At 40.3% G+C, this 19,484-nt stretch overlaps 1 protein-coding gene and 1 long non-coding RNA gene across 2 annotated transcripts in view; both read left to right on the top strand.

Annotated features, from left to right (window-relative positions):
- The window catches only part of LOC140614042 (collagen alpha-4(VI) chain-like), a 102,110-nt gene extending 89,321 nt beyond the window's left edge, over nucleotides 1-12,789 (top strand). Inside the window, exons 35-38 of the mRNA XM_072792815.1 lie at nucleotides 873-1,556; nucleotides 2,607-2,703; nucleotides 3,184-3,413; nucleotides 12,107-12,789. Of these exons, the coding sequence (XP_072648916.1) occupies nucleotides 873-1,556; nucleotides 2,607-2,703; nucleotides 3,184-3,413; nucleotides 12,107-12,282 (1,187 nt within the window). The 3' untranslated portion in view covers nucleotides 12,283-12,789. The remainder of the gene's footprint in view (nucleotides 1-872; nucleotides 1,557-2,606; nucleotides 2,704-3,183; nucleotides 3,414-12,106) is intronic.
- A 245-nt stretch (nucleotides 12,790-13,034) lies between these two features.
- LOC140614460 (uncharacterized) overlaps nucleotides 13,035-19,484 on the top strand; it is a 44,252-nt gene continuing 37,802 nt past the window's right edge. The window contains exons 1-2 of the long non-coding RNA XR_012015309.1: nucleotides 13,035-13,284; nucleotides 17,843-17,921. This is a non-coding gene — a long non-coding RNA (uncharacterized lncRNA). The remainder of the gene's footprint in view (nucleotides 13,285-17,842; nucleotides 17,922-19,484) is intronic.

The following is a 19,484-nucleotide window of genomic DNA, read 5'->3' as shown; positions in this document are numbered from 1 at the left end:
TGTGCCAGAGAGAACTTTGTGCTAAAGTCCATGCATGCCCAGGTGTAGAGAGCTCTCATCCGCACCCATGGCAACTGGGGCCAGAATGAGTCCTATAGGTGAAATTGAAGAAAAAAAGGGAATTGAATTGTTCCCTCTACTCTATCCATACTTAGACCTAACACTGCTATGAGAGATTTAGCCCTGAGAACTTCAGTTGAGTCGCATACCGTGACTGCTGTTTGTAGAGTATGTTACAGTTGATGAACTGCTTTCACAGCCATCAAATGATTTGACACATGGTCTGGGTTGCAGTTCCTTCTCCTGTAGAAGCATAAACCTAGCTGGTATTCATTGAGCTTGAGCTCTTACTACACACCAGGCATTGTTCTGAGTACTTGACTCATTTTTTATTTAACCTCACAAACAACTTCATAAGGTACATACTATTATTATTATCATTACTATCTCCATCTGACAGATGAAGAAACAGGCATGGGGAAGGCTGAATAATTTGCCCAAGGCCACACATCCAGTAAGAGAACCAGGACTGAACCAGGCAGGTGTCTGTGAACCTAGGGATTAGAATGCCACAGCCTAGTGTTTAAAAACATTAAATGTAGCATTAGATTGTCTAAATTCATTCTCCTGAAAAATGGGCATGATTGCTTACATTGCCCACGAGCTCACTATGTCAACACAATGCAGGTAGCACTCAGCAGCATCCATTCTTACCGAGAGTCTGGAAATGTATTTGCTGGGAAGGGAAGGGAAGGGAAGGGAAGGGAAGGGAAGGGGGAAGGGAAGGGGGAAGGGAAGGGGGAAGGGAAGGGGGAAGGGAAGGGGGAAGGGAAGTGTGGTAACCCCAGCCTCTCCTGGTGCTTCCTCCTCAGACAAGTGCAGACCATCCCCAGAGTGTGTACAGAGCATGCCAGGACCCCTGGCAGGGGACATTGACATTGCGTTCGTGGTGGACAGCTCCTATGGCGTTCCGGCTGACGTGTACCGCACGGCCCTGAGTCTAGTGGATGCCGTGCTCGAGGACCTAGAGGTGGCTGCACAGCCTGGCGTGTCCCCCCATGGGTCACGTGCTGCCCTGGTGATGCACACAACTCCAGACTTCTGGCCGGGTGCAGGGCTCCCCCCTGTACTGGAGGGCTTCCACCTGACATCCTATGGCCAAAAGACACAGATGCGGAGGTACCTTCGCGAGGCTTTGGGTCACCCTCTGCAGGGAGCTCCCGCCCTGGGACATGCCCTGGAGTGGACTCTGGAGAAGGTGCTCCTGGCAGCCCCTCTGCCCAGGCGGGTGCAGGTCCTCTTTGCCATCGTGGCCAGTGAGACCAGCAGCTGGGACCAGGAGAAGCTACGGACTCTGTCCCTGGAGGCCAAGTGCAAGGGCATCACTCTATTTGTGCTGGCCTTGGGCCAGGGCGTGGGTACCCACGAGCTGGCCGAGCTAGAGGGTGTGGCCAGCCTTCCCTCTGAGCAGCACCTGTTGCACCTGGAGGGAATCTCAGGCCCAGAAGTAGCCTATGCCCAGGGATTCACACAAGCCTTCCTGAACCTTCTAAAAAGTAAGCACTGGGGATGCCCTGAGTGAGGTGGGGAGAGGAACTTACTAGAGCCTAGTGTGCACCTTTACCCTTACTGAGTCTGTCCTCTGGAAAGTCTCTAGAGGGCACCCTCACCGCATTTCCTGAAAACCCTGAGCTGTCATTGCCCTGATGCTGTGCCAAGCCCAGTGCTGTTTTCTTATCTGGAACTTCTCCTTTGGTGACTAAGAGGCCTCGGTTTTCCACTTAACCTCTTGGCTTTTCTCATTTACCAAAATGAGAATTACAGTCTCTTCCTTATGTGTGAAGCCTACATTCAAATACACGTGTGGATGGACTTTGAAAGCACCAGTGTTGTACATATATAAGGAAGAGTTATTGTTTTTTTTATTTTTTTAAAATTTTTTAGGAAGAGTTATTGTTATTCCTATATCCAGGTATATGGATTACAGAATCCAGTGGCATATAACAGTGTGTCTCAAATTTTAATGTGTGCACATATCTTCCAGGGATCTTGTTAAAATGTGGATTCTGATCCCTGTCCTTTGTAGGAGGTGAAGGAGAGAGTTGTAATAGATGGCTGGTAGCTTAGTGGCTCTGAGGGTGAAGCAGCCTGGGGGAATTATTTTTCTAGTCCATTTCAATTTCATTTTACTTTATTTTTTATATTTTATTATGTTAGCTTTAAGTGTATGTTTTGGTATATTCTTTAGTGTTCTGATTTTATTTTATATAATTTATATGATAGGATGAATTTTCTGGCTTTATTTTGTTTGGTTTTTATTTTATTTGCCTTTTTTTGGTGTCTATTTTATTGCCTTACTTGAATTTATATTTTTTTCAGTTTATGTCAGTGTATTTTTTTGGTCGTTATGTTTTGTTTGATTTTAGTTTTATTTTGTTTTATTGTATATTTGATTTTATCTTATGCTTTGATTTTTTTCTTTTAAATTTTATGTCTTAATGGGTAACATTTTGTTTTTATGCTTTATTTCACTGTATGTTTATTTTATTTTTAAGTTTTATTTTATGCTTGATTTGACTTGACTCGATTTTTTATTTTATTTTTAGGTGGAATAAACCAATACCCATCCCCTGAACTCATTGGAAAATGTGGGGGCCCAAACCGAGGGGACACTCTGCTACAACCTTTTAGGCCTATCAGGAGGTAGGCTGAAGGTAGAGCTGAGGTTGTCCCATAGCTCTGTCCCCTGTAGGAAAATCTCCCCCTAAAGAAAGGTCACAGGCAATGCCAGTCCTTTACCTGACTTGAACCACTGGGATGCTCCTGTGTTTTACAACTGATATATCTTGGTTTTTCTTATTTTCTAATGTTAAGAGTAATATAGGGCCAATATAACAAATCTAAAGAGCACAAGAAAAGCAAGGAAATAACAATTTTCTCTTCTACTATATCCTCCCAGCCTTTAATACCATGTCCCAGAGGCAAAACTAATAATGCTAGCCATATTATTTTGATGTCTGTGCAAACACCTAGGCAAACCTAAGAAACTAGCTAATTTGACACCAAGTCATGAGGAAGTGCTCAAACCTGATGTTTCTGGAGCCCACCAGGATCAGCTGGGGACTGAACCTCCCAGTTCTTATGGTTCAGTTTTGCAGTGTGAGATGGATTGTTTCTACGCAGGTTGCCTAAGCGCCAGTTTGGCCTATCTGGCTTTGCTGATGATCTGGAAGTACTTGAAGCAGCGGATGTTTTGGTAGAGGAGAATAGAAAAGCCACAATGAAATCTGTAACTCAGCAAGAAGCACTTGAAAATTATGAAAAGAATGGATATGGTGCTGAGAGAAACCGACAAGAAAGGCCTACAAGACAGAAACAAACCGGAAAAGAAAGAAATTCAGGCACTGCCTATGGTAAAAAAACAAACTATTTCTTGCTCCTTCAGTTGTCTTCATTTAAAAAAAAAAAACTCCTATGTACTGTGTTAGCATGCAAATTTTGGCTTCTTAGGCACTTTCCTTTCAAACGCACCAATTCATGTACGCAACTAAAGACATTAATTTAAGAACAAAGGCTAACTTTCCTCTGACTGTAAATCTGGAGCTGATCAGCAGTTATTTCAGGGAGTATTATGGAGACAAACCCTGTGAAGTGTCTACTTCGTTGCCCAGAAGCAATGACGTATTGCAGAAATGGTGAACATACTCCTGACCTTGAAGGAAAATAGAAGGTTCCTTCATCTCTGTATGAATGGCTACATATAAACGGACCAAGTTTAAGGAACACCGTGGATCCATCTAAAACAATTGTAGCATTGATTTTGATTACTGCAGGTATTGATGCAAACAGCTGAAAGAGGTTTCTAGTGAGTTGGAGGTCAGTCCTGCTTAGATTAAATGAGAGATAATTGTCCAGAAGTTTTGAATGTGCCTAGATGGTTCTCCAGCTGGGGCTGCTAGCGAGGTGAAAGTTATTTAATCCCACTGTGGCTTAGTTTTCTGATCTGTGAAGTGGGGATTATGTGAAAACCTACCTCATAGGATTCTTTTAAGAATAAAACTTGATAATTTGTGTGTTTGCCACACAGAAGGATGCAAGTTAGCTGTTAAGACACCAGCGATGTGTCCTATCCCTCAGATTCCAAAGCAAACACATGTCCAAAGGGAAATAACAAAAGCAAACAGACACAGGAATTGGCACTCGTGGCGCAGACAGCTAAACATAAACTTATCTTGTTAGTTCTCATATTTCCAGTGTATAATATCCTCAGATAATATTACTAAGGCAGTGATTTTTGGTCTTGGCTTTTTTTTAAAAAAGATTTTATTTATTTATTCATGAGAGAGAGAGAGTGAGAGAGAGAGGCAGAGGGAGAAGCAGGCTCCATACAAGGATCCTGATGTGGGACTTGATGCCGGGACTCCAGGATCACGCCCTGAGCCAAAGGCAGATGCTCAGCCACTGAGTCACCCAGGTGTCCCATGGTCTTGGCTTTAGATTAGAATCATTCGCCTGTGATTCTAAAAACTCTCAATGCTTAGACCTCACCCCAATTCAATCAGAATCTCTGCATGTGGAATTTACCCAGTGAGTCCACTGAGCAACCAAGTGTGAGAACTACTGCTCTAAGGCACCCTTTCCCACAAATTCAAGGTGAAAAAAATGGAGGAGAGCTTACTGGTCATCTAATCCTGTCCTATTCATAGCCAAACACTGAGGCTGGAAATTACCCTCAATTCCCCATACTCTGTAACTTGGTTTTGGCCAATTCCCCTCCTGTTGCCTTCCTGTTCTAAACCTTTACCACCTCCTCAAGCTCCTTTCCCCAGATCTCTGTCTCTAACAGATGCCTTTATTTTTTTGTTTTGTTTTGTTTTGTTTTTTGCTTTCAAAAGAAATAAGATGGCCAGCTGTAACCTCCTGTGACTTCCTATATGGTGGGCTGTACACCGTCTCCTCCAGCACTTCACTCAGAGAAAAGAACAAGCCCTTGTCTTCACGTGTGTTGAGAACCATCAAGAAAGACCAAAGGGCTCTTTCAGATCTGTCTGGAGCTCCTTGGGACTGTTAACCACTACTTTCCTTTTCAAACTCCCTCCTTTCTTGGCCTTAGAAATAGCATTCTTACTTAGTTCTTCTACTTCAGACCTGTCTCTTCTTGTGGGCTCCTCTTTCCAGGCCCATCCTCACAGGAGAATCCAGGTTTTATGGAATTTATTGTTGATACAATGCCTATCTCTAAGCCTCTATTTAAGAAAGAGAAAACAAAATTATTATAATTAAGGACAAAGTAAATATTTCTTTAGAACAGGCTTATGCAAGTGAGGAGCCCAGAAGTTTCGGCTTCTGTAATTTCATGGTGACCGCAATTCTTTCCCCCAGGGCGGGAGGGTCAGCCCTCTGAGGACTCTGTACACACACACTGGGGTGAGCTTTCCTGCCAGGACTTTGGCTCTCCCCTCTGTACTGATGACTCCGGTTCTTCTCCCTTCACCCTCTTGAGCTGCAGACCGATATAGTCACCTACCCTCCAGACTGTGCCGTGGCTCATGCCCTCAGTCCTCTCAAATGGGGACTCAGTTCTCAAATGAACTCAGTTAAATGAGCTCCACTCATCTTCACCATTCAAACCTTTTCCTCTTCTGTTCCTTTACTGGAATGCACCACTATCGATCCAGGAATGGAAAGTCAAAACCCAAACATCACGCTGGTCTTTCTCCTCTCCTTGCCTCCCACCTCCAGCTGGTGACCAGATGTTAGCGTGACTTCCTCCTCAGCATCTCTCAGGTCCATGCCCCTTTCCACATTTTCCCAAAACTTTGACTTCAAAGGTAACTGCAGAGCTCTCTGTCTGGTCTCATTCCTTACAGTTTGTCCTGTTTCCAGTTCCAGTCTGAGCACCAAAGTAGTTTTTCTAGTTTGCCTGCACATATGGCCATGTCATTTATCTTCTTCTCTAGTTCCCCATCGTTTAGAAGACAGCGTCCCCATGCCTACGTAAGGCACACAGGCCTCTGCAATCAGGTCCATGCTGTGGTCCTCTGGGGCCTCACTGGCTGCCACTCCCCTGCAGATGCTTTTGTACTATTTGCGTCTTGTGCCCTGTTATTCGTTCCAAATTGCCATGGAGGTGCTCACCCTCACCTGCCCATCTGCATCCTCTCCATGGTGTCCACCTGACTACCTCTACTCACTGTTCACTACTCACCTTTCACTACTCAAGTTTCACCTCTTGTTAGAGTCTGTTCTGACCCCAGGGAAGGTTAAATTTTCATGGCCTCCCTTGTGCCCCTGTATCTTCAGCCAAATTCTCCTGTAACACTGGCGACCTTCAATTGTACCTACTTCAATTTTCACCTACTTGTGAAGAATTAAGTGAGTATCCTTTCTTTTCAGAGAATCAGGCTGATCTTGGGATATTTTCAATTTCAGTGTTCTCTCCAAAGGACATAGATCTTTTTTTGGTTTTATTTTTTGTTTTTGTTTTCTCCTCTAGGTAGGGCTAGACTATACATACATACCAGGAAATGAATCCATTCCTATCCAACACTCCTCTTTCTTTCCTCCTTTTCTTCCTTCATTCCTGGATTTCATGGACTTGTTTGAGTAATACTGATGTAGGATCTTTCTAAGAAGGTAAAAGTTAATACTCATGGTAAAAATAATGCAGATGTAAAACTGGGAGCTAGCAGTAATTACTTGGCAATTATTGCCCCCCAAAGCTATGTCCTACTGATAAAATAAAACTGAAGACTCAGAGTCTCCCTGAAAGTTAGGTTACAGAGAATACTTCAGAGATAAAGCATTGGGATTTACTCACCTATAGCTGCACTGACCACCTACTAGCCGCATTGGCTATTTAAATTTAAATTTGAAATTAAGTAAAACAAACAAAAAAATCAGTTCCTTAGTTCCAATAGCCACATTTCAAATGATCAGTAGACACTGGGCATTTTTTTTTTTTAAAGACTTAAAAAAATTTTTTTTTTCTGGCTCCTTCCTCCCTCCCTCCCTCCCACTCTTTCTTTCTTTCTTTCTTTCTTTCTTTCTTTCTTTCTTTCTTTCTTTCTTTCTTTCTTTCTTTCTTTCTTCTTTCTTTTTCTCTTTCTTTCTTTCTCTCTCTCTCTCTCTTCCTTTCCTTTTCCTTTTCCTTTTCCTTTTCCTTTTCCTTTTCCTTTTCCTCTCCTCTCCTCTCCTCTCCTCTCTCAGGTATTATTGGAGTTGGATTTGCCAACATATAGTATAACACCCAGTGCTCATCCCATCAAGTGCCCTCCTCAGTGTCTGTCACTCAGTCACCCCATCCCCCCACCCACCTCCCCTTTTACTACCCCTTGTTTGTTTCCCAGAGTTAGGAGTCTCTGATGGTTTGTCACCCTCTCTAATTTTTCCCACTCATTTTCTCTCCTTTCCTCTATAATCCCTTTCACTATTTTTTATATTCCCCGTATGAATGAAACCATATAATGTTTGTCCCTCTCTGATTGACCTACTTCACATCACAGTTCCATCCACATCAAAGGAAATAGTGGGTATTTGTGGTTTCTGGTGGCTGAGTAATATTCCATTGTATATATAGACCATATCTTTACCCATTCATCTTTCAATGGACACCGAGGCTCCTTCCACAGTTTGGCTATTGTGGACATCGCTGCTATAAACATTGGGGGGCAGGTGTCTCGGTTTTTCACTGCATCTGTATCTTTGGGGTAAATCCCCAGTAGTGCAATTACTGGGTGATAAGGTAGCTCTATTTTGAACTCTTTGAGGAACCTCCACACAGTTTTCCAGAGTGGCTGTACCAGTTCACATTCCCAACAACAGTGCAAGAGGTCTCCAACATTTGTTGTTTCCTCTCTTGTTAATTTTCACCATTCTCACTGGTGTGGTCTCACTGGTATCTCATTGTGGTTTTGATTTGTATTTCCCTGATGGCCAGTGATGCAGAGCATTTTCTCATGTGCTTGTTGGCCATGTCTATGTCTTCCTTGGTGAAATTTCTGTTCATGTCTCTTGCCCATTTCATGATTGGATTGTTTGTTTCTTTGCTGTTGAGTTTAATAAGTTTTTTACATATTTTGGATACTAGCCTTTTATCTGATAGGTCATTTGCAAATATCTTCTCCCATTCTGTAGGTTGTCTTTGAGTTTTGTTGACTGTTTCTTCTGCTGTGCAGAAGCTTTTTATATTAAGTCCCAATAATTCATTTTTGCTTTTGTTTCCCTTGCCTTCATAGATGTATCTTGCAAGAAGTTGCTGTGGCCAAGTTAAAAAAGGGTGTTGCCTGTGTTCTCCTCTAGGATTTTGATGGATTCTTGTCTCACATATAGGTTTTTTTTTTTTTTTTTTCACATATAGGTCTTTAATCCATTTTGAGTTTATCTTTGTGTATGGTGTAAGAGAATGGTCTAGTTTCATTCTTCTGCACATGGCTCTCCAATTTTCCCAGCACCATTTATTGAAGAGACTGTCCTTTTTCCAGTGGAATGTCTTTCCTGCTTTGTCAAATATTAGTTGACCATAGAGTTGAGGGCCCATTTCTGGTTCTCTATTCTGTTCCATTGATCTATGTATCTGTTTTTGTGCCAGTACCACACTGTCTTGATGATCACAGCTTTGTAGTACAACCTGAAATCTGGCATTGTGATGCCTCTGGCTCTGGTTTACTTTTTCAATATTCCCCTGGCTATTTGGGATCTTTTCTGATTCCACAAAAATCTTGAGATTATTTGTTCCAACTCTCTGAAGAAAGTCCATGGTATTTTAATAGGGATTGCATTAAATGTGTACATTGCCCTGGGTAGCATAGACATTTTCATAATATTAATTCTTCCAATCCATGAGCATGGAATATTGATCCATCTCTTTGTGTCTTCGCCAATTTCTTTCAAAAGTGTTCTGTAGTTTTTAGGGTATAGATCATTTACCTCTTTGGTTAGGCTTATTCCTAGGTACCCTATGCTTTTAGGTACAATTGTAAATGGGATTGACTCCTTAATTTCTCTTTCTTCAGTCTCATGTTAGTATATAGAAATGCCACTGATTTCTGGGCATTGATTTTGTATCTTGCCACATTGCCGAATTACTGTATGAATTTTAGCAATCTTGGGGTGGAGTTTTGGGTTTTCCACCTATAGTATCATGTCATCTGCAAAGAGGGAGAGTTTAACTTCTTCTTTGCCAATTTGAATGCCTTTAATGTCTTTTTGTTGTCTGATTGCTGAAGCTAGGACTTCTAATACTATGTTGAATAGCAGTGGTGAGAGTGGACATCCCTGTTGTGTTCCTAATCTTAGGGGAAAGGCTCTCAATTTTTCCCCATTGAGAATGATATTTGCTGTGGGCTTTTTGTAGATGGCTTTTAAGATGCTGAGGAATGTTCCCTCTGTCTACACTCTGAAAAGTTTTGATCAGGAACGGATGCTGTATTTTGTCAAATGCTTTCTCTGCATCTATTGAGAGGATCGTATGGTTCTTGTTTTTTCTCTTGTTGATGTGGTCTATCACGTTGATTGTTTTATCAGTGTTGAACAAACCTTGCATCCCAGGGATAAATCCCACTTGGTCATGGTGAATAATCTTAATGTACTGTTGGATTCTATTGGCTAGTATCTTGTTGAAAATTTTTGCAAATTTGGTGTGTCTTTGGTGGTTTTGGAATTAAGGTGATGCTGGTCTCATAAAACGAGTTTGGAAGTATTCCATCCCTTTCTATCCTTTGGAACAGTTTTAGTAGAATCCTGCTAAAAAATTAAATTCAATTTAATTAACATATAGTGTATTATTAGCTTCAGAGGTAGAATTTAGTGATTCATTTGTGGCATATAACACTCAGTGTTCATTCCATCAAGTGCCCTCCTTAATGTCCATCACCCAGTTACCCCATCCCCTCACCCTTCTCCCCTCCAGCAACCCTCATTTTGTTTCCTATAATTAAGAGCCTCATGATATGCCTCCCTCTCTGATTTGGTCTTTTATTTTCCCCTCCCATCCCCTGTGATCCTCTGTTTTGTTTCTTAAATTGCACATATGAGATAAAATCATATGATATGGTTCTCTGACTGACTTATTTTGCTTAGTTTAATACCCTCAATTTCTATCCACATCATTGTGAATGGAAAGGTTTTTTTTATTCTTTCTAATGGCTGAGTAACAGTCCATGTATGTACATATATATATGTATATTATGCATGTTTATATATACACACTATATATTATATATATATGACACACTATATATATATATATGTGTGTGTGTATATATATATATATATAGACACACACACACACACACACACTCCTCATCTTCCTTATTCATCTGTTGATAGACATTTGGCTCTTTCCATAGTTTGGAAAGACTATTGTGGACGTTGTTGCTATAAACATTGAGGTGCATGTGCCTCTTCAAATCACTATGTTTGTATCCTTTGGATAAATACCTAATAGTGCAATTGCTAGGTCATATGGTAGCTCTATTTTTAACTTTCTGAGGAACCTCCATACTATTTTCCAGAGTGGCTGTAGAAGTTTGCATTCCTACCGACAATATTAGAGGGTCCCCCTTTCTCTCTATCCTCACAACATCTGCTGTTTCATGGGTTGTTAATTTTACCCATTCTGACTGGTGTAAGGCAGTATCTCATTGTAGTATTGATTTGCGTTTCCGTGATGATGAGTGATACTGAACATCTTTTCATGTGTCAGTTGGCCATCTGCATGTCTTCTTTGGAGGAATATCTGTTCATGCCTTCTGCCTATTTCTTAACTGTATTATTTATTTTTTGGGTGTTGAGTTTGCTAAGTTCTTTTATATTTTGGATACTAACCCTTTCTTGGATATGCCATTTGCAAATATCTTCTCCCATTCCATAGGTTGCCTTTTAATTTTTTTGAATACTTCCTTCACTGGGCAGAAGCTTTTTATTTTGATGAAGACCCAGTTGGTTATTTTACTTTGTGAAGGATCTGTTTAAACATGTCTTTGGTTGTCAGTTTAAATTACTTTGTAGGGCAGAGGGTGCTAGAGGATTGCTGAGCCCCAAATCTATTTATTGAATCTACAGAATAGTCAAAAGTTCACCTTTGGAGTATTTTCCTATTGACTCGGACAAGTTTTGGAGAAGCATTTGCTCTAGTTTCTTCTCCTAGGCAATTTCCATAATGAACTCTTTACCTCATTAAGAGTGTATCTGATTCTCTTGGGTCCAGCACATCTGGACACTTCTGCAAGAAAACTGATCTGTGTTGATTATACCAGTGGGAAGTGTCTTCCAAGGAACAGGCAATGAATTTTAGCCTCTTGGTTTCTGAGAACAGTATCGTCTTTATTTGGTGGTGCTTAGAAGGCCCAGGGGAAAACTATTTGGAGGATACCATTATTTTATGCTGCATGGCCACTGACTTGAGACAAGAATATTTTTCTGTAGCATCAAGTGTACCCAAGGAAATCTGTTCTCCTTGGAAGGCAGAAGTTACATACATGGGGAAATTAACATCTGATTTAAAATTCAGGGCATCTCAGTTCTTGCTTTGTTGTAATTTGTTAATTATAAATACTAATTTTCAATTTTCAGGAACATCATGGTTTTCTTATAATAGATAAATCTTAACTTCTGGGGCAAGTTTCTGGATATAGTACCTATTAAAATGAGTTTTTTGCTAGGTTGTCCAAAGGCTGGATGGATGGGAGTAGGCAAGGGATTGATATGGTTTAAAAAAAAAGAAGGAAATGAGCACAATAGGCAAGTGAGGAGTTCTTGATATCAGAAAACTTCATTCCTGCATTCATTCACTCATTTACACATTATCTAGTATACCTTTCATATGATGAGTACTGGGCAAAATAATAGCTGTAAGTGTATTGTACTTTTCATGTATGTTCTGTGCCACCTTATGACAAACTTGTGATGTGAATTTTCTTTTTTTAATTGCTTTTATGATTGAATAAATTGAGCCTCAGAGAGGATAAGTTCAGGATAAGCTTGGGCTCACACAGCCAGTTGATGAGATTAGGATTCATTCCCAGTCTATGTCTCTAAACCATCATTCCTTTGCTGTCATGCTCATGCAGGAAATTCAGCTCTCCCTGCTTTTGTTTTGTTGCAGGTCCTTGTTCCATGGATCCAATGGTGGGTGAGTGCCAGGATTACATCCTGAAATGGTACTACAACAAGGAGAGGAAGGTCTGTGAACAGTTCTGGTATGGAAGCTGTGGGGGCAACGCTAATCGGTTTGAAACCAAGGAAGAGTGTGAGGCGCGGTGTGTCCCAACACCCCTATAGGGCAGAACCTCATTATGGCCACTTCTGTTTTCATAGCTGATGAAAATGATTTTACCTTTCCTGAGACAGTGCCATACAGCTCATCAATTATGTAGCTCACTCTGCAATCTCATAATTGCAGTTGGATTCCTAACCCCTTGAATTTTTTCCTACCAGTGAGGACTTGGGCCAAATGATTTTGTGACTTGAGAAGGACTGCATTTCAGTACTTCAAAGAGGAACTAAAACTTTCCTGCAAGTTTTTAAAGGACTTAGGACTGAATGAAAAAGAGACTTAAACTTGGCCTAGAACATTACTTAATTTTTTTTTTTCCGGCTCTATAGCAAGAGAAAATTCAATGTAAGCCATGAGTTAAACCTAATTCAGAAATGAGTTGGAACTTGAATTCTTGTTTATCACTAGAGAACATGGAAGTGTTAGTCTGGGGGCGAGGGGGCTGGAGATTTTTAATGTGATATTTTATCCTTGCCACTCAGTGTATAAATAAAGATATTTTGGTTAAATCACTTGATGTGAAACTGTGTAATACGTGTTTACTGTGTTATATTGTGTTATATTTTATGACATAGCAGTTGATGGAGAGGAAGTAGTGAGTTTGTTGTGGGACCAATCCTTTGTCATCAATTACAATGACTCGTCCTTTGAAACTTGGTGACTCAACAATTAAAGCTGATGTTGTCAATGCAAATATGAAATGAAAGGTCTACATTCACCCTGGATGACAAACTTTTCCATATAGATAGTGAGGAAATTGTGATTTTTGTGAGATCTTCCTCTGGCTTCATGGCTCTATTCCCCAGACCTCTAACTTAGGCCTGGCTTCAGGGCAGAAATGGTACCTGCATGAACTTCTAGAGCTGTTGGATTTTGAGTGTTCCTGGTATGGGGTCTCAGGAAGATCATGTATTAATCAGCTTGGGCTGCCAAAGCAAAATACCAGAGACTGAGTGGCTTACACACCAGAAACCTACTTCTAATAGTTCTGGAAGTCTAAGATCAAGGTATGGCCAATTTGGAAAGCTTCCTTTCTGGGTTGAAGAAAGCTGCCTTCTCACTCTGCCCTCAGACTTTCCTCTCTGGAGAGAGAATAAGAAGGAGAAAGGGAGGGAAGAAAGAAGGAAGGGAGAGAGAGAGAGGAGAGGAAGAGAAGGAAGGATTTTCTAGTGTCTATTATTAGAAAGACACTAATTCCATAGGATTAGGACCCTACCTTTATGACCTCATCTAACCTCAATTATCTCCTAAAGGCTGTAGTCACACTGGGGATTTGGGCTTCAGCATATGAATTTTGGGATGACAAAAACATTCAGTCTATAACAGATTACAAGCAGCTGGTGATTGCCCTCCAAGGATCCAGATGGCATTTGCTCTCTGATAAGTTCCTGGGTCAATGACAAAGGCTGTCATTTCCAGAATCTTATTTGTTCTTCCTCTCAGTCCAGTGACAAAGGCTATGGGATGGGAACCAGCTTTACATAAAGTAATTATAGAAACATTAAATTTTTATTCTATTTTCATGGCAATTATTTTTATATGGCCACAAAAGGGTAACTATGTCTTCCTGGTAGCAAATTTGTGAGATACAAAAATGCACATGGAAGAAATAAAGATCACTTCTAATCTTTTCTCCCAAAGGCAATCATTTTGATACAATCCAGGAATGCTTGGAATACTTTTTCTTCCCTTCCTTAACACACTCCATTGTACCTGCTTTTCACTAGAGCATGAAGGAAATGGCACGTGCTCCATCTTGCTTGAGAGAGAAGCTCATTATGTAGGTGTGCATATGCATTTCTCTCTTTTAGGCATACCCTCAGCTGGGATATGCAGGTAGGGGTTGAGCATACCTATCCTAAGAAGGGTATGTGAGTTGAGCTGTGATCTATTTCCATCTCTTATTCCCACCCTTTCCTTCCAGTGTCTAGAGGGTGAGAACCCAAAGGCAAAGATTCAATATAAGAGGAATGTCGGGAGGAGACATTCAGGTGTTGGTTGTTCTCATCCCTGAAACACTTACAAGGTCCACCTGCAGTTCTCCCTGCATTTACAAGATGATGGCATATCCCTTCCATGGAGTTCCTCTAATCCTAGCAAAAAGTTTACTTGAAAAGCCATGAGATGGAGAGACAATCTGACCAAAGATGGAAAACTATGATTGTGTGTAGTTTATAAGGCACTTTCCCACATTATTTCATGTATTTCTGTATTTACCTACTCCCACCACTAAATTGTAGATGTTGGCACTGTTCTTTCTAATTTTTCCTGTTCTTCACATTCACAGAAAAATGAAGTGTATTGACCAGGCACCTAACAGAAACTGACCTTGATTTCCTTCTGATCCCAAGAATAGTGCTCCTTAGGCTCTACTCCATTATTCCAAAATATTGGCTGCCACCAGAGAATTCTGAAGGTCAGAGCTCCAGGGGTTAGGGGTGGTAGAGGAAGGAGGATGGACTGAGTCAGAAGAGAGAAATTTCCTGCTTGACATAAAGGATCCTGACTTTGCTGGCTACTTCAGATGCTCCCCACCCAATCCCTGGGGGTTCTGGACTGGCCTAAATCTGGGAGAGGAAGCAGCAGGAATGGCTGAAAGAAAAGTTGAACTATGATGTGGGGAACCTTAATGACAGCCTTAGCCAACCCCATAGGGAGCTCTAGAGCTAAAGGGTTTGCCAGAGTTGCCCCAGTGTGTGCAGAATTGGCTCATCCTGTATCCGTGCCTCCATTTGCTATTGGAAGTGGGCTGCCCAGGAGCGGTGTGCTCATGGTGAGTCAGCTCTGAAGAGGCCCAGCTGAAGACTGTCTGCTGACTACACTTCTAGCATCTGGGGCAATAAGCCCTCCGCTGAGGGGGGTTCTCCATCACAGTGCCTTATGGGGAATGTCCTTTGCCTTCTGTTTACACATTTCCAAAGCTTCCCTAATCCAATAAAACACATTCAAAAGTATTAGCACAACATCCAAGGCCTCAGAAGTCAGGTCTTTGCAACATTTCTAGCCTCACCCATGGTGTAAGTTTTCTGTCTCTCCAAGTTTTCACTTGAGCAATACTAAATAAATCATATGTTGTTTCCTGGAAATTCCACATCCTACCCATCCATGCTGTTGCCTGTAGTGATACTTCCACAGGTAGTGCCCTTTTAATTCATTTATCTGAAAAGTATTTCATAGATATCTGCTATCTATCACATTCATTATCTGTATCAAAAACCAACTCAGCTCTCATTGCCTCTGTGAAGGCGTAATTCTTTTTGAGAAAGAACTAGTCATTGCCTCCTACGGGCTACTTTATACACATTTCTCTTTTTTTCCATCATATTTACGGCATTTCATGTGTTTTTAATTTCTTCCCTGGATCTGTTATCATCACATCACCATCATGCTTTACTCTGGTTTTTCTGATGAAGGAATTAAGATGTAAAAAGGTCAAGTGACATAGAATCTCATGCAATGAATCAGTTGTTAGCCTAAAATTAGAATTAAAATGTGTTTGAAACTGACTGGGCATCTGTTTGGTTCACTCTGCAAAGTGGAGAGGTTTTAATCATTGTATGAATTGATTGCTTTGTACTTTTAAATATACAGTAGATTTTATTGATTCCAGAGAATTGGAACATCTAGGGTTGGTAGGCTCAGAACTTGGTTCCCAGACATCTCTTAAAATGTTAAAATGAATCCAAGGATTTTTCCTGAGCTTTCCTGAGTAGGGCTCATGCTGACCAGGTGCTTTCCCAGCCTTTCGCCTTTGTTACATTTTTGTCACCTTGTGATTTTATAGTGGATTATTCCTTTGGTTTTTAAATAGTCCCAGAGATATGTTTTCAATGCAGCTGAGGATTCACAGTTAGGATTGTGGTGTTATGGGAAATACCAAGACTGGGGCACCTGAATTCAGCACCTAATCCCCTCCGTTACCTTCCTGGTGAACTTGTACAAATCACTCCATTTTTCTGGGCCTTGTTTTTTTTTTCTGGCTGAAGAGACTGGAAATGAGAGGAAACATCTCTTGCCTCCTAAATTCCCTCTAAATTCTGCATGCAAACTAAACTGTTTTTTCTTTAGCTCATCTTTTATCTTTGGTATCTAAAAGATGCAAGCCTAGCTGAGAACAAAAGAACCATCTAGTTGAGTCCAATACAAATTGCTGATCCATAGAATAATGAGCTAAAAAGTGGTTGTTGTTTCAGAACACTAAGTTTTGGGGGTGATTATAATTTGATGAAAGTTGTGTCTGAGCTGGATCATGTGTACAGCCAGCCACCGGTCTGTTGTTTAGTTGTCTGACTTAGGGTCACTTCCTAATGATAAAAAAATTATGTATTTGTATGCATCTAATAATATAGCCTTAAAATCTATAAAACACCAATGCAGTTAGGTAGAGAAAGCCTTTAGAAGCAGAAGAGTTGGAAAGGAAGAAGCAATATAATCTCTGTTTGTAAATGACATGAGTATGTTTCTGGGAAAATAAAAAGTTCTAAGAAACCAGCAGTACTGTAGATAGAGCCTGCTCCATCAGCCTGGATCCTACAGTGATCAGAAACAACTGCGATGGACACAAAATATGGCTGAGAAAGAAATTTGTTGTTGTGAACCACTGAGATTTAGGAGATGTTACTGCTGCATTACTAAGCCTATTCCCAGTGATACAGACAGAGAGCAATGGGAACTCTCAAACATGGCTCTAGGGAGTGAAAATGAGAAAGTATTCTGGCATTTTCTATTAAGATTAAAAAAAAAATCCCAAACCAGCAATTTCACTTTTACACATATCATATGTACATGATCACCAGGATTCATACACATTCACATGCAATGTTCACAGCACCAAGTTCAGAGCCCCAAGTCATGAACGACACGCATGTCCATTAATAGTGAGATGTGTGAATATGCTGTGGTACATTAAAACAGGGTATACAACAATAGAAACCAACTGATTAAACTGAATTAAGATTCAGCAACATGGCTGAATCTTAAAAGAGATACTTCTGAGAGAAAGACAGAAATATGCACACAATAGGATTTCATTTATCCAAGCTTCAGAAACACGTAAATTAAGTTATATAGTTATCCCTTATGTGATGAGACTAGAAAAACAGTGCAAAGATGCAGTTACCACTGAAGTCAGAGTGGCAATGTGGTGGAGACTATGTTGAGAGACCTACACCCCCGTTTTAGGAACAGAGAACTCCTCCCTCCAGCTGCTGAAAGTGCTGCTGGATGGTGACCCTGAGAGGTTGATCTGCACTGGAAATTTCCTCAATTGAAAAATTCACATCCTTCTGCAGGCAGATGTATCCAATGACTGATCAATATTGAATTATAAAGGTCCCACCTCTTGGACACCTCTTGTAGGGCCGTCCCAGCTCTAAGCTGTCTGTGGGGTCGACTGAGAACTTCCATGAGACTATAGTGCCGCCCAATTACTCTTTCTCCCTAATTTGATTTTCTTCCCTTCTTTTCCACTGGTGCCTCAAGAGCACTCCCTTATGAACATCTTGCATGTCAAGCTCTGTTTTAGAGACTGCTTCTTAGGGTCTTAAACCTGTCATCCTTTTGCAGAGGGAGGTGCCTGGGGCTGGGAAGCACAACCTGGATCTCAGGAATGTTCAAGTCTTCCACCAGAACTGTATTTTCACAGGTATTTACATACATTCATTAAAGTGTACATTTATGTTTTATGCCATTGATTAATGGACTTCTTTTTCATTTATGTTTTATGCATCATAGTAATCCAAAAATTCCTTAGAAATACAAAGTCTAAACCTGTGAGCTAATGTTATGTTCAAATAATCTTTGATTCAGGAAAGAAGAACATATTCTATATTGGTCTGAATTAATGTCCTTTGTAAGTAACAGTAAACTCTTGAGCACATTTTATGGGTGAGCACATTTTAAAAGCATGATTTTTTATTCATCAGAAGACAACCATTATATCAGAATTCCTTCTGTTAGGAAAAGATATACTCAGACTGGGCCTGGATTTTGATTTCTAATCATTTTCCTCAGGGGAAACTAAAGATGGATGTCAGAATGTTCAGACTCATTTTAATCTCAAGGTTCTTTGAAATACCTTAGTTTTTAAAAAATTCTAGTACAATTAATGTACAGTGTTATATTAGTTTCAGGTGTACAATCTAGTGATTCAACAGTTCTATACATTACCCAGTGCTCATCAAGATAAGTGTACCCTTGATTGCCTTCACCTATTTTACCCATCCACCCCCCTCCTCAGCCTCCCTTCTGGGAACCATCAGTTTGTTTTCTAAGAGTCTGACTTTTTGTTTGTCTTTTTTTTTGTTGTTGTTCCTTAAATTCCATATGAGTGAAATCATATGGTATTTGTCTTTCTCTGACTGACTCATTTCACTTACTATTATACCCTCTAGATCTATTCATCTAGAGGATGTTGTTTCAAATGGAAAAGACTTCATTCTTTATACCCTCTAGATCTATTCATCTAGAGGATGTTGTTTCAAATGGAAAGACTTCATTCTTTTTTTCTGGCTGAGTAATATTCCATTGTATATATAACCACATCTTTATCCACTCATCTATCAATGGACATTTGAGTTACTTCCATATTTTGGATATTGTAAATCATGCTTCAATAAATACATGCATTTATCCTTTCAAGTTAGTTTTTGTGTTCCTTGGGTGAATAGCCAGGAGTGGAATTATTGGATCATATAGTAATTCTATTTTAATTTTCTGAGGAACCTCCATACTGTTTCCGCAGTGGCTGCACCAGTTTGTATTCCTACCAAAGTGCATGAAGATTCCTTTTTCTCTGCATTCTCGCCAACACTTGTTTCTTGTGTTTTTGATTTTAGCCATTCTGACAGGTGTGAGGTGATATTTTGTTGTAGTTTTGATTTGAATTTCCCTGATGATGAGTGATGTTGAGCATTTTCTCACGTGTCTGTTGGCCATCTAGATGTCTTTTTTGGAAAAATATCTGTTATGTCTTCTCCCTACTTTTAATTGGATTATTTGTGTTTTGTTGTTGAACTGTGTAAGTTCTTTATGTATTTTGGATACTGACCCCTAACCAGATATATCATTTGCAAATATCTTCTTCCATTTAATAGGTTGTCTTAATTTTGAACTGGACAGGGCTTAGAAAGAAATTTATAAGGAGAGATGTAAGAAGTAATGTCCATTTATCTAAAAAAATATTTACTGAGCACTGAATTACCTTAGT

This window comes from Canis lupus, chromosome 22 (assembly GCF_048164855.1).
Source record: "Canis lupus baileyi chromosome 22, mCanLup2.hap1, whole genome shotgun sequence".
In the NCBI taxonomy this organism is placed as follows: domain Eukaryota; kingdom Metazoa; phylum Chordata; class Mammalia; order Carnivora; family Canidae; genus Canis; species Canis lupus.
Note: the sequence above shows the minus strand (reverse complement) of the source record. Positions and strands in the feature narration are given on the sequence as shown.